General features: G+C 42.6%; 1 protein-coding gene across 3 annotated transcripts in view; it reads left to right on the top strand.

Moving 5' to 3' along the window:
- The window catches only part of SNX29 (sorting nexin 29), a 591,844-nt gene that overhangs the window by 277,418 nt on the left and 298,708 nt on the right, over nt 1-15,718 (top strand). For all 3 annotated transcript variants that reach the window (XM_070363126.1, XM_070363128.1, XM_070363127.1), the window contains one exon: nt 14,130-14,236. In XM_070363126.1, the coding sequence (XP_070219227.1) occupies nt 14,130-14,236 (107 nt within the window). The remainder of the gene's footprint in view (nt 1-14,129; nt 14,237-15,718) is intronic.

Here is a 15,718-nt window from a genome sequence, read left to right as displayed (position 1 = left end):
TATTCTTGCTGGGATACTCCCACGGATAGAGGAACCTGACAGGCTACAGTCTGTGGGGTCTCAAAGAGTCAGACATGACTGAGAGACTTGGTGTGCGGGCATGTCTAGTGCCTGGCGTGTAATGAATCGTAAGTAGCTAGTTGTTGAGTGAGTGGATCAAAGACTTGCCCATGGTCGCTCTCTGGTGAGTGGTAGAACCAGACTTTGCACTTGGCGTCTGTCTGATGGCAGACCACACAGTGTCTTCTTCACCGCGCCCTCCCCTCGCTGCAGCAGCGAGTGCTCAGAATGGTGGGTGCTGTTGTTTTGAAGACTCATTCCTTTGCTGGAGCAAATGTGGGTCCCTGCTGCCTTGTGAGGTCACTGTCACCATACCCAGGAAGATTAGTTCTCCTTTGGAGCCTCCAAGTGTCCCCAGTCCCCGTCACACCACACCCGGCCCGCGGTCACAGGACCTGGCACACCTCCTCGTGTCCATAAGAATGTTCAAGGGAACCGTCTCTGAATTTTAGATGGTTCTTTATCCTCTTCCACGGCCTGCACCTCATACTGTTTGCAGCTGGGGTCATGCTAAGATTGTTCATATTGAAAGGAAAACAGTAATCTTATCATACTGTTTGCCAGGCCACTCTCCGTGGTAGCCGAAGCTTGGCTTAAAATAATTTAGGCAAAAAACCCCATGTGTTCTCTGGTGCCTTGCCTGCTAGTGAGACCAGCTTAGCATCTGCTTATTTCAGGTGACTTATCACAGATACCTCGGCAGGCTGCAAGGAGGCGAAAGGCTGTCCTGTTCTCCAAGTGTAAATAACAGTGGTGCTAACAAACCCACAGCCTCTCTAGAACATGAAAGATAGTTCTGATTAAAGTGAATGTGTTTGTACCAGACACACTTTCTGTGTCTCTCTGGGTGTAGAGAAGGCTTATTATTTTTGCCAATGTTTTTTCCATTTGGAATCTAACTTGGATAATTATGCCATCAAGGAAATACATACAGGAGAAGACTGCTGACTGCTCAGAGTTTGTACAAGTAAATAAAGTGTAAATTTTCCCGTGACTAATGTGGATGTTAAGTAGGTTGCCTGGGTTACGAGGCATTCTGTGCTAGACAGATAACCTAGATAGCTTCAGCTCTGGCACAAACCTCAGCTGGCCATATTGAGTCCTGTATGGAGGTTTCTGTGAATGGGGCATTTGAAGATGCTTGGTCAACTCCAAAGTGCCAAGTAAGATGAAGCAATTATCACTGTTTTATTTTTATGAAGACCCATTGTGTATGGATGTAGCTTTCAAATTGTGTTTAGCAAATGAAATCCAGCCCTTACTCCATTTTGCTTTTGGATTTATGTTTTGGCCGTTTCGACACTGTATCCCTTATCCCATCCCCCACCCTCTGGCCACCATCCCCCAGGGCTATGTTCTAAGACCCCCAGTGGGTGTCTGAAACTGCGGATAATGCCAGATCCCATATATGCTGTTTTGTCCTGTACTAATAGGCAGGTTGTATATACAGCATTGAATACACTGGACAAAGAGATGGTTCATGCCCTGAGCAGGGCAGGATGGTACAAGATTTCACCATGCTACTCAGCATGGTACGTGATTAAAAACTGAATGTTTATTTCTGGAATTTTCCATTTAATATTTTTAGACCACAATTGACCACAGGTATCTGAAACCATGGAAATTAAATTGCAGATGGGGGCAGGCTACTATACAACTTTCTCCTCCATGGTTGAAATATCTAAACACGTGGGTCAGAGTTTCTTTCCGTCCTCTTTGTGCAGCGCTTGAGCAGGGCAGAAGGTCAAACTGTGGACAGAGATTGTTAATGAAAAAGTTTAGGCTTGAGACGGCATTGCTAGCCAGTGTTTTTAAGTCTTGTATTCTGGAATTCAGAGTGAGCCCTTTTGGACCCAGATTGCTTCCTCCCGGGCTGTTGAGTTGTCTTTCTGTGCCCAGATTTACTAGATCACTCTCAGGAAACATATCTTAAAACAGCAACAACAAACATGAAGTGCAGTCAGTCACAGAGGTGTGTGTCTGTCGTTCAGATTTGATGTGCAGGATTCAATGCCAGTTACCCTCTCCAAGGTGACTGGTTTGCTGGAGGATGTGCGGAGAGGAGGAAGCAGTGCTGTAAGCTGCTGTTTTGGGCTCTCATATGACTTGATGTTACTCACACTTTTATTGTGCTGCTTTCTTTGAACACCTGCATGTGAACACCTGCTCCCATGGCAGGTGAAATCTTTTGGGCTAGAAAACACACTGATAGATGTGACGCTTGTACAAACTTCAACTAAAGGGACAAGTGGCTTCCGGTGCCTCGCCCCAGATTCACCTTGCCAGTAGAGAGGTGGCTCCCCTCACGTTCCTAATATTGATCTGTAGGCTGTAGAGGTACATCTCCTTCCATTCACCTGTTGATGGACACTTAGGCTGTGTCCATGTCTTGGCTATTGTAAATAATGTGCTGCTATGAACACTGGGGTGTATGTATTTTTTTTTTTTTCCAAATTAGTGTTTTTATTTTCTTTGGATATATATCCAGGGGTGGCATTGCTGGATCATATGGTAGTTCTGTTTTTAGCTTTTGGAGGACCTCCATACTGTTTTCCACAGAAGCTGCACCAGTTTGCTTTCCCTCCAGCATTTATTGTTTGTGGTCTTCTGATGATTAGCGGTTTTGATGGGGGTGATGCCGCTGGTGGCTTTGATTTTTATTTCTCTGATGATTAACAATGTTGAGCATCTTTCCATGTGTCTGTTTGCCATCTTGTATATCTTTTTTTTTAAATGTCTATTTAGATTTTCTGACCATTTTAAAATTGGGTTGTTTGTTTTTTAGATATTGAGCTGTAGAGAGCTGTGTATATATTTTGGATATTAACCTGTTATTGGTTATGTGAAAGTCGCTCAGTTGTGTCTGACTCTTTGTGACCCCATGTACTATACAATCCATGGAATTCTCCAGGCCAGAATACTGGAGTGGGTAGCCTTTCCCTTCTCCAGGGGATTTTCCCAACCCAGGAATTGAACCCTGGTCTTCTGCATTGTAGGAGGATTCTTTACCAGCTGAGCCACAGGGAAGCCCAAGAATACTGTAGTGGGTAGCCTATCCCTCTCCACCTGATCTTCCCGACCCAGGAATCGACCTGGGGTTTCCTGCATTGCAAGTGGATTCTTTACCAACTGAGCTATTAGGGAAGTCCTGATACAAATAAAAAATTGGTTATGTTATTTGCAAATATTTTCTCCTTTTGGTAGCTTGTCTTTTCTGTTGTAGCTGATGGTTTCCTTTGTTGTGCAAAAGCTTCTAAGTTTAATTAGATCCCGTTTATTTTTTGCTTTGCTTCCTTTGTCTTAGGAACGTTGAAAAAATATTGCTGCACTTTATGTTGAACAGTGTTCTGCCTATGTTTTCTTTTAGGAGTTTTGTACTTTCTGGTTTTATATTTAGTTCTTTAATCCATTTTGCATTTATTTTTGTACATGGTATGAGAATGTTCTAATTTCATTCTTATACATGTATCTGTCCAGTTTTCCCAGCATCAGTAGTTGAAAAAACTATCTTTCCCCCATTGTATATTCTTGCCTCCTTTGTTTTAGATTAATTGACCTAAAGTGTGGGTTTATTTCTGGGCTTTCTATTCTGTTCTTTTGATCCTGCTGTCCTTTTTTATGTGAGTACCATACTGTTTTGATTGCTGTAGCTTTGTAGTATTGTCTGAAATCAAGGGAGTGTGATGCCTCCAGCTCTGTTCTTTCTTAAGATTGTTTTGTTTATTTGGGTCCTTAGAAGTATTTTAGTTCTGTGAAGAATGCCATTGGTATTTTGATAGGGATTGCATTGAATCTGTCTGAGAAGGCAATGGCACCCCACTCCAGTACTCTTGCCTGGAAAATCCCATGGGTGGAGGAGCCTGGTAGGCTGCAGTCCATGGGGTCGCGAAGAGTTGGACACAACTGAGTGACTTCACTTTCACTTTTCACTTTCACACATTGGAGAAGGAAATGGCAACCCACTCCGGTGTTCTTGCCTGGAGAATCCCAGGGACGGGGAAGCCTGGTGGGCTGCCGTCTATGGGGTCACACAGAGTCGGACACAACTGACACGACTTAGCAGCAGCAGCAGCATTGAATCTGTAGATTGCCTTGAGTGTTATGGTCATTTTAACAATATTAGTTTTTCCATTTCATGGACACAGTGTATCTTTCTACCTGTTCGTGTTGTCTTCAGTTTCTTCCATAGGTGTTTTATAGTTTTCTGAGTACAGATTTTTTACCATCTTGGCTAGATTTATTCCTAGGTATTTTATTCTTTTTTATGTGACAGTAAGTGGAATTGTTTTTTAAATTTATCTTTTTTTATGGTTCATTAGTAATGTATTGAAATACAATAGATTTATGAATATTATTTTTGTATCCTGTAACTTTACTGAGTTCATTAATGAACTCTAGTAGGTATTTAGTGGTATCTTCTGGATTTTCTATATATAATATCATGTCATCAGCAAACTGTGACAGTGTTACTTCTTCCTTTCCAATTTGGATTCCTTTTATTTCTCTTTCCTGTCTGATTACCATGGCTAGGACTTCCAATGCTATGCTGAACAAAAGTGGTGAGTGGGAATCCTTATTTTATTCTTGATCTTAGATTAAATGCATTCAGCTTTTTATTTGAAAACTAATAATTTTTTTCACCAAATAAAATTGAATTTAGTTTTTCAGAGAATTGAATTTTAGTACAATATGAGCTTTGTCGATAAAAGACCTATGCTTCCAGCCACCATCTTCCCCCACTTCCTACTACTCACAAGCAAACGATTTAAACCATTTTCTAAAAAACTAATTTATTATTTTTGGCTCTGCTGGGTCTACATTGTGGCAAGCAGGCTTTCTCTAGTTGCGGCAAGTGGGGGCTGTTCTTCGCCGTAGCTTCTCATTGCAGTGGCTTCTCTTGCTGCAAAGCACGGGCTGTAGGCCCACATGCTACAGTAGCTGTGGCTCCCAGGCTTAGCTGCTCTGAGGCATGTAGAATCTTTCCAGGCCAGGGTCAAACCTGTGTTCCTTACCCACAGTTCTTACCCACTGTGCCATCAGGGAATTCCTACTTTAAGCTTTTAACTGATTCTTTCAGTAGTTACCTTGATATCTCTGAATAATTTGTCTGTTATTTCTTGTTGATTTTTTTTTTTAAGTTGTTCAGTTCAGTTCAGTTGCTCAGTCGTGTCCGACTCCTTGTGACCTCTTGGACTTCAGCATGCCGGGCTTCCCTGCCCATCACCAACTCCCAGAGCTTGCTTAAACTCCGGTCCATCGAGTTGGTGATGTCATCCAACCGTCTCATCCTCTATGGTCCCCCTCTCCTCCTGTTTATTGACTTCTTATTGTGGAAGATGAAGGGTAGCATTCTCTGGTCCTTCACACTCTTGAAGTATGTGTGTACACACACACACACACACACACAAACACACAAGCACACACCCTCCAGTTGTCATATAATCTAGCACAGTCACGTAATCATTTTGGTTCAGTCAGTGGTCCGTGATTACATTATTATGACTCTGAAAATGCTCTCCACAGCTCAGCCATGAGATACATACATACATGATCAGTATTTTTGGACAACTTTTACATTTCTTCAAAGTTAATGCTTAACTGTTTTGAGTTTAAAAATTTTTTTGGTATTATGTGTACTTTTCACTAATTCAACTCCAGAGGCTCCCTCAGTTATATAAATCTCAGTATTTTCAAACACTTGAGTCATCAGTGTCGTCCTGAGATGGTGTCTCCTGGAGTCCTCTGACCTTCAGCTGGAAGCAGCCTGACTCCTCTGTGCGCCTGTTCTTTCCAGTTCACTCCTCGTTTATTGCAGTGTGATTCACATGCTGCACCAGTCACCCCTTACCGTGCACGGTTCACTGCTTCTTGGGACGTTCGCAAGGTTGTCCAAGCATCATTTTCTAGAACACTTTTATTACCCCAGAAAGAAACCCAAGACTCATGAGCAGTCACTCCCCATCCCTCCTTCCTCCAGACTTCTGGAAACCAGTACCTGCTCTGCACGTTTCATGATGTCATACAGTGTGAATCCTCTGTGGCTGGCTTCTTTCACTCAGCAGCATGTTTTCAAGGTATCTCCATATTGTGGCAAGGGTCAGCACTTCATTCCCTTTTAAAGCTAAATAATAATCCATTGGGCTTCCCTTGTGCTCAGCTGGTAAAGAATTCGCCTGCAATGCAGGAGACCTGGGTTCCATCCCTGGGTTGGGAAGACCCCCTGGAGAAGGGAAAGGCTACCCACTCTAGTATTCTGGCCTGGAGAATTCCATGGACTACCGTCCATGGGGTTGCAAAGAGTCAGACACGACTGAGCGACTTTCACTTTCACACTTTCACACAATGATCCATTGTGTTGTCATACTACACTTTGTTTATCCATTTATCCATGATGGGCCTGTGGGTTTCTTCCACTTTGGTTGTCATGAAGGATTTTCTCACAACTCACTTTTGTGTTGGGTCCCTGATATCTTGGCATCTCTGTGTTCCTCATTTTAGATTTCTTCTCTTCTTTGGGTGGGAGATAAAATTTTTGAGACGTTGCTTGTCTGTAAACGTCCTTAGCATTTCTCACATGGTTTGGCTCTGTAGATAATTCTAGGTTGGAAATCATTCCTCTCAGGGTGTTGAAGATAGCCCTTTATTGTTTTCTAGCTTACACTGATGCTGTTTAGAAATCCTATGCCATTTCTAATTTTTTTTAAGCATAAATATTTATTTATTTATTATTATTATTTTACTTTACAGTATTGTATTGGTTTTGCCATACATCAACATGCATCCGCCATGGGTGTACACGTGTTTCCCATCCTGAACACCCCTCCCACTTCCCTCCCCATACCATCCCTCTGGGTCATCCCAGTGCACCATCCCCAAGCTTCCTGTATCCTGCATCGAACCTGGACTGACGATTCATTTCTTATAAGATATTATACATGTTTTAATGCCATTCTCCCAAATCATCCCTGCTTCCCTCTCCCACAGAGTCCAAAAGACTGTTCTATACATCTGTGTCTCTTTTGCTGTCTCGCATACAAGGTTATCGTTACCATCTTTCTAAATTCCATATATATGCATTAGTGTACTGTATTGGTGTTTTTTTTTCTGGCTTACTTCACTCTGTATAATAGGCTCCGGTTTCATCCATCTTATTAGAACTGATTCAAATGTATTCTTTTTAATGGCTGAGTAATACTCCATTGTGTATATGTACCACAGCTTTCTTATCCATTCATCTGCTGATGGACATGTAGGTTGTTTCCATGTCCTGGCTAATTTTGTATCCTTTGTAAAAATTCTCCTTCCACTCTGGGCACTTACACCCTCTCATCTTCGTCTCTGGTGTTCTGGAACTTCACTGTTAGCTTGTGATCACCGAGCTTGTCCTCATGGAGCTCTTTCCTACTGAGCTCTTCGACCTCAGCACTCATATCTGGGACATTTTAGTTCTGGGACATTTCTTGAATTGTGTCTTTGACTTCCTCCTCCTCTATTATTTTGTTTTTTCTTTCTTGAGCTCTTCTCACTTGGTAATGTGTGATTTCCTCTTTGGTTCTCTGTTTTGTCGTCCTTTGGCTCTGCTCTCTAGAAGTTTCTTTGCCTTCTGTTCCCTTGTGCCTGATGTTGCATTTCTGCTGTCATGGTTTTGCTTTCCAAAGGGCTTTCTTACACTCTGTGGGTTTTTTCCAAATATTCTTCTCTTCCATTTCTCAACTTGCTCCTTCTCTTCTCTCTGGGAATGTGACACATAGCTTGCTTTTGAAGTGTTCTTCTTGCTTAATAATTTTCCTTTCCTACAGCTTGATTTCTCTGTTTGTTTATTCTAGTCCCTGTCTTTCATTTTAGGGGCTTGCCTTAAATAAAAGGTGAATCCTGGCTCTCTTCTCACATGCAAGAATGGGACGCTAAAACACTGATTAAAAACTACCCCTGATCATTTCCTGGTGGGGTGGTGGGGCTGTGCCATTTCCCTGAAAAGCCTCCCACATTGAGCCCTTTAGGGCTTTTCTCTTTGGCTGGTAGATTCTTAGGATCGGGCTATCAGTTCCCTTGCCTAGAGGTATATGCCTGCTCCTCTCGGAGGTGGGTGGGTGGGTGGTGGCTCAGATGGTAAAGAATCTGCCTGCAACGTGGGAGACCCAGGTTCAGTCCCTGGGTCAGGAAGATCTCCTGGAGAAGGGCATGGCAACCCACGCCAGTATTCTTGCCTAGAGAAATCCATGGACAGAGGAGCCTTGTGGGCTGTAGTCCATGGGGTCCCAAAGAGTTGGACACGACTGAGTGACTAACACACTGGGAGTTGTGAAGGGGAGAAAAATGGGAGAACTGCAAAAGTTTATTATGTATTATTTTTACCTCTATTGTGAGTAAGATACCCCTGCCTTCAATTCAGGCACAGCTACTTTTTTTTTTTTTTCACCTTTTCCAAAGACTAAGCTCTTTTGTCATCTGCTAGTTGCTTCTTAAGACCGACTCGTTAATCCCTTCTTTGGACTGTTAGCTGGTGCTCACCCTTACTCCTAGAAGTGTCTCGTTTAGCAGTTTAAACAAGTTGTTCATTTTAATCAGAGTGTATTTTGGAATTGCCCACTTGCAGCTGAGAATGAAATTTTCTCAGGTCTGTCAAATTATTCATCAGTTGCTGGTCTACTTCTCAGCTTTTAAAATTTTGTTGTGTTTTCTTTCTGATTCTCATTTTTTGTAAGGGTGGTGCCTTTAGAAAGACTAAAAAAAAATCAATACTTACTCTTTATCGTGTCTCTGTTGTGATGTCCTTGTTCATTCGCTAAGTCGTGTCTGATCTTTGCAACCCCATGGACTGCAGCATGCCAGGCTTCCCTGTCCTTCACCATCTCCCAGAATTTGCTCAAATTCAAGTCCATTGAGTCAGTGATGCCATCTCATCCTCTGTTGCCCGCTTCTCCTCCTGCCTTTAGTCTTTCCCAGCATCAAGGTCTTTTCCAATGTGTTGACTCTTTGCATCAGGTGGCCAAAGTATTGGAGCTTCAGCATCAGTTCTTCCAAAGAATAGTCAGGACTGATTTCCTTTAGAATTGACTGTTTGATCTCCCAGCAGTCAAAGGGACTCTCAAGAGTCTTCTCCAACACCACGGTTCAAAACCATGGTGTTTTGTTTACGGGTTTGTTTACGGGTTGACCCTCACATCCATACTTGACTACTGGAGAAACCGAGCTTTGACTAGACAGACCTTGGTTGGCAAAATAACATCTGTGTTTTTTAATATGCTCTCTAGTTTTGTCATAGCTTTTCTTCAAAGGAGCAAGCATATTTTAACTTCATGGCTGCAGTCACCATCTGTAGTGATTTTGGAACCCCCCAAAATAAAGTCTCTCACTGTTCCCATTGTTTCCCACCTACTTCCCATGAAGTGATGGGACCAGATGCCATGATCTTCCTTTTTTGAATGTTGAGTTTTAAGCCAGCTTTTTCAGTCTCCTCTTCCACTTTCATCTAAAGGGCTCTTTAGTTCCTCTTCATCTTCTGCCACAAGGATGGTGTCATCTGCATATCTGAGGTTATTGATATTTCTCCCAGCAAATATCTTGATTCCAGCTTGTGCTTCATCCAGCCCAACATTTCACATGATGTACTCTACATATAAGTTAAATAAGCAGGGTGACAATATACAATCTTGATGTACTCCTTTTCTAATTTGGAACCAGTCCGTTGTTCCATGTCCAATTCTAACTGTTGCTTCTTGACCTGCATACACATTTTTCAGAAGGCAGGTCAGGTGGTCTGGTATTCCCGTCTCTTTCAGAATTTTCCACAGTTTGTTGTGATCCACACAGTCAAAAGCTTTGGCATAGTCAATAAAGCAGAAATAGATGTTTTTCTGGAACTCTGTTGCTTTTTCAATGATCCAGCGGATATTGGCAGTTTGGTCTCTGGTTCCTCTGCCTTTTCTAAAACCAGCTTGAACATCAGGAAGTTCACGGTTCATGTATTGCTGAAGCCTGGCTTGGAGAATTTTAAGCATCACTTTACTACCGTGTGAGATGAGTGCAATTGTGTGGTAGTTTGAGCATTCTTTGGCATTGCCTTTCTTTGGGATTGGAATAATGAAAACTGACCTTTTCCAGTCCTGTAGCCACTGCTGAGTTTTCCAAATTTGCTGGCATATTGAGTGCAGCACTTTCACAGCATCATCTTTTAGGATTTGAAATAGCTCAACTGAAATTCCATCACCTCCACTGGCTTTGTTTGTAGTGATGCTTCCTAAGGCCCACTTGAGTTCGCATTCCAGGATGTCTGAGTCTAGCTGAGTGGTCACTCCATCATGGTTATCTAGGTCATGAAGATCTTTTTTGTATAGTTCTTCTGTGTATTCTTGCCACCTTTTCTTAATATCTTCTGCTTCTGTTAGGTCCATATCATTTCTGTCCTTTATTGTGCCTATCTCTGCATAAAATTGTTCTCTTGGTATCTCTAATTTTCTGGAAGAGATCTATAGTCTTTCCCATTCTATTGTTTTCTTTGATTTGTTTGCATTGATCACTTAGGAATGATGTCTTATCTCTTCTTGCTATTCTTTGGAACTCTGCATTCATATAGGTATATCTTTCCTTTTCTCCTTTGCATTTTGCTTCTCTTCTTTTCTCAGCCATTTGTAAGGCCTCCTCAGGAAACTGTTTTGCCTTTTTGCATTTCTTTTTCTTGGGGATAGTCTTGATCACTGCCTCCTGTACAATGTAATGAACCTCCGTCCATAGTTCTTTAGGCACTCTGTCTATCAGATCTAATCCCTTGAATCCGTTTGTCACTTCCAGTATGTAATCATAAGGGATTTGATTTAGGTCATACCTGAATGGTCTAGTGGTTTTCCCTACTTTCTTCAGTTTAAGTCTGAATTTGGCAATAAGGAGTTCATGGTCTGAGCCACAGTCAGCTCCTGGTCTTGTTTTTGCTGACTGTATAGAGTTTCTCTATCTTTGGCTGCAAAGAATATAATCAATCTGATTTCGGTGTTGACCATCTGGTGATGTCCATGTATAGAGTTTTCTCTTGTGTTGTTGGAAGAGGGTGTTTGCTATGATCAGTGTATTCTCTTGGCAAAAGTCTGTTAGCTTTTGCCCTGCTTCATTTTGTACTCTAATTTCTTACTTGCCTGTTACTCTAGATATCTTTTGACTTTCTACTTTTGCATTCCAGTCCTCTATGATGAAAAGGACATTTTTTTTTGGTGTTAGTTCTAGAAGGTCTTGTAGGTCCTTATAGAACCGTTCACCTTCAACTTCTTCAGCATTAATGATTGGGGCATAGACTTGGATTACTGTGATATTGAATGGCTTGTCTTGGAAACAAGTAGAGATCATTTTGTCACTTTTGAGATGGTACCCAAGTACTGCATTTCAGACTCTTGTTGACTATGAGAGCTACTCCATTTCTTCTAAGGGATTCTTGCCCACAGTGGTAGATATAATGGTCATCTGAATTAAATTCACCCATTCCGGTCCATTTTAGTTCACTGGTTCCTAAAATGTCGATGTTCAGTCATGCCATCTCCTGGTTGACCACATTCAGTTTACCTTGACTCATGGACCTAACATTCCAGGTTCCTATGCAATATTGTTCTTTATAGCATTGGACTTTATTGCCATCACCAGTCACATCCACAGCTGGGCATTGTTTTCGCTTTGCCTCCGTCTCTTCATTCTTTCTGGAGTTATTTGTCCACTCTTCTCCAGTAGCATATCTGGCACCTTTTGACCCGGAGAGTTCATCTTTCAGTGTCGTATCTTTTTGCCTTTTCACACTGTTCATGGGGTTCTCAAGGCAAGAATACTGAACTGGTTTGCCATCCCGTTCTCCAGTAGACTGTGTTTTGTCAGAACTCTCCACCATGGCCCGTCCAGCTTGGGCGGCCCTACACAGCATGGCTCATAGTTTCATTGAGTTAGATGAGGCTGTGATCCATGTGATCAGTTTGATTAGTTTTCAGTGATTGTGGTTTCCATTCTGTTTGCCCTCTGATGGATAAGAATGAGGCTTATGGAAGCTTCCTGATGGGAAATGCCTCACAGTTTTATTCAAGCATGTTCTGTATGGTCACTCAGATGCCTGGACCAGCTGTAGCCTGATGGAGGCTCCATGAAGGGCTGAAGGTGGAGCCATGGATCAGGCCCAGAAGCCACTCCCATTTTGCTCAGTCTTTCCCAGTGTTGACTTCTGCCTGAGTCCCTGACCAGCATCTGTGCCTCCCACATCCCCGTGGCTGGAGGACTATGCGTAGCTTCCTGTTTTGCCTCATTGCCGTCTCATCACACTTGACTGGCGCATCCAGGAGTCTCATCTCAGGACACAGGCCTCTGCAGCCCTGATGCTTGTTTTCAGACCCGGCGAGAGTCTACAGTCTTAAATCACACCACTGGATTTTGTTAACTGCTCATGTGGCCATTTTTCCTACTCTTGTTCTCCTGCTTATCTTGGAATTATCTGGCTCTTTTCCAGGTTTTATCTACTTCTGTCGTATTTTATCAGTTTCTATTGTAGAAGCAATTTCCATGGGCATCTACTGTGCAGATTTTTTTATTGAAGTCTAGTTGATTTACAGTGTTGTGTTAGCTTCAAGGATATAGCAGAGTAATTCAGTTGTGCATATATATCTTTTCAGATTCTTTTCCATTATAGGTCACTTTAAGATAGCAAGTGTAGCTCCTTGTATTATACGGTAGGCCCTTGTTGTTTTCCTATTTTATATACAGTCATGTGTATATGTTAATCCCAAACTCCTGATATAGCCACCACTGAACTACCACCTTTGGTAATCATAAGTTTTTTTTCTTTGTGAATCTATTTTTGTTTTGCTGAGAAGTTCACGTACCTCAGTTTTTTTGATTCCACATATAAATGATACCCTATGGCATTTGTCTTTCTCTGTATGACTTACTGCACTTAGTATGACAATCTCTGGATCCATACGTGTTGCTGCAAATGGCATTATTTCAGTCCTTTTTATGGCTGAATAGTATTTCATTTGTATATGTACCCCGTCGTCTTTACCATTCATCTGCCAATGGACATTTAGGTTGCTTCCATGTCCTGGCTGTTGTAAATCATGCTGCTGTCAATTGGGATGCATGTATCCTTTCAAATTAAAAGTTTCCTCTGGGTAGAGGCCCAGGGTCTAGACTTGCAGGATCCTATGGTAACTCTATTTTTAGCTCATACAGCTTAATATGGAAAAAACAACCCAATCAAAAATGAGCTGAAGACCTAAACAGATAGTTCTCCAAAGAAGACATACAGATGGTCAACAGACACATGAAAAGAATCAGTATCACTAATTATTATAGAAATACAAATCAAAACTACGATGAGTTATCACCTCACAACAGTCAAAATGGCCATCAATAAGTCTACAAATTGTGAATGCTGAAGATGGTGTGGGAACATGGGAGCCCTCCTGTACCACTGGTGGGAGTGTAACTTGTTGCAGGCATTATGGAGGACAGTGTGAAGGTTTCTTACAATACTGTGCTAATTCTTGTGCTGATCTGAGAGCCCGTATCTCGTGGAGATGTCTTTGCATTATCATTGTGCACTGGCTTTGGAGTTTTTCCAGAAGCTTCCTTGATTCTAGATGCTGCCTGAGCGGCCCTACTGCCATCTCACTTCATGCTGTAGGCAGGTACTACCTCCCTGAAAAACTTTTTGGTGGAGAAAAAGAAAATTAACCAACATAGAAGATGCACATGTAGGCTCTTATATCTTGTCAAAGCATCATCTGTTTCCCCTGAAATGGAAAGTAGCGACAAGATTGTTCCCTAGACGTCTGTGCGTCTATCTCGAGGACAGTTATTCCATTTTTAAATATAGCTTATCATTCAATTTATTGTACTTGTGTGAAAATGATGCAATGTGGAAGTAGTTAGTAATTGTGATTTTTTTTTTTTCTTCTTTAACAAGAGCTTTCTTTCCAGAGAAGCCATTTGGAAAAGAAGAAAAACAATTTTTTTCTTCAGAAAAAAATTCTACAGAAAAAAAATTTAATTGAGGAAATTATAGTTGATTAAGTTACTTACAGAAGTCTTTCTTTTCCCAAAAGTTGTCCCAAATCTTTGGAACATTGATGGAGAAGTTACAGTCCCTGAGCAGAAACCCGGAGAAGTTGCCGAGGAACTCGCAAGCTCCTATGAAAGAAAGCTCATCGAGGTAAGGCTGATGGCGTTGATGTGTATCTCCGACATTGGTTGCCTAGAGGACTTTTCAGACACGGCCCTAGTGTGTTAGACAGATGTTGGCAAAACAATCAGTGGCCACTGCCCCACCACCTCCCCCACCAACAAACAAATCGTAAAATGGTTAAACCACATTGTAATTGATATAGAACCCTAAGACGTGGTTCTTTGAAAGGTATCATTTAATGAGAAACCTGTGGTAAGAGAGAAAACACATATCATGTGAAGAATAAGAAAACAATTGTACTCTTGGATTTGGAGAATATTTAGAACAGAAGAGAGTATCACATCCAACGTTGTGCTGAGAAATGGGATAATATCGATGCAGTGGACTGCTAGAATCACATGATGCGGTTAGTTTCTGGGTCGTCTCTGGCCAGTCTCTCCGACTCTGGGACCTTCCTGGTGGCGTGCGCATCACTTAGCCAAGAAGGATTCCAGTGGGAAGCCTTCTGGGAGGTTGGTGGGACTTGTGGGCTGGTGTCTTCTCTTTCCTTTTGATCTTTCCTGAATTCTTCTGGTTGGTGGTAGCTTGTTAGTTCCATGTTCCTTCCCAGGACCTCCTGCTTAAGATAACTCATGCAGGTGAGTTACTATGGCACCTGGCCAGGGTGGGTGGTTTCGGTCAGTGGTTCCTCTAACACCCGGAGCGTCTCTGCCACCACCACACCCATCTGTGGACCCTCATTCTGTGGGGTCATGAGACCAGAATTGGCTGTTGGTAGAAAGCCCAAGTGGAGAGAGGAACAAGCCCCTTACTCTCAGGAGCTGGCGAATTCTGAGTCTCTGGGTGGCAGAGGCTCTCTTCGATCTCTATTCTCACTGACTGTTTGTTGCCAAGTGGTGACTTTAGCTAAATAGTCCTAGAATGAAAGTATTTAAAATTCTCCTGGGACAGGGACATCTCTGGTTGCTGAATGAATGAAGAGTCACTGAGCTAGGAAGGGTGAAGGGTTCTGGCCAGGGGGAAAGGGCTTGGGAGCTTCTGTCCCTTCAGGGAAACCAGGATAAGGTGTCCACTTGTACGGATGTCGACAGACCCGCCAAGTGTAGAGACCAGCGTTCGTGTCCCCGGATTCCTTTGGACTCTGGGCCTGGGGCGGCGATCTAGGGGGCTGACATGCTCATCGGAAGCTCAAGCTTGAAAGGGGGTCAGGAGGAAGTAACTGCCTGACCCACTGAGGAAGCACCACAGTCCATTCATGGGCTGACTGCTCGGTTGGTTGGCTGGTTGATTCAGTGTTTGTTGGGTGCCCTCTCCCCACCTCCTGTGACTGTGAGAGGGTCTCACAACCTCCCTGTGTTCCAGCATTGACGGGCAGGAAAGATCTAGGTGTCTGATGTGAAGTTGGTGTCCCACCCCCTGACATCATTGCTCTTGTTGCCTGCGAGCGAGATCAGTGCTGAACTCCTACATCAGAGGGAATGGCAGTCGGGGTAGATTGATCGTGCCAGC

Source organism: Bos mutus, chromosome 25, assembly GCF_027580195.1.
Source record: "Bos mutus isolate GX-2022 chromosome 25, NWIPB_WYAK_1.1, whole genome shotgun sequence".
NCBI classification, from domain to species: Eukaryota; Metazoa; Chordata; class Mammalia; order Artiodactyla; family Bovidae; genus Bos; species Bos mutus.
The sequence above is the reverse complement of the archived record's forward strand: the minus strand, read 5'-3'. Positions and strand labels throughout refer to the sequence as shown.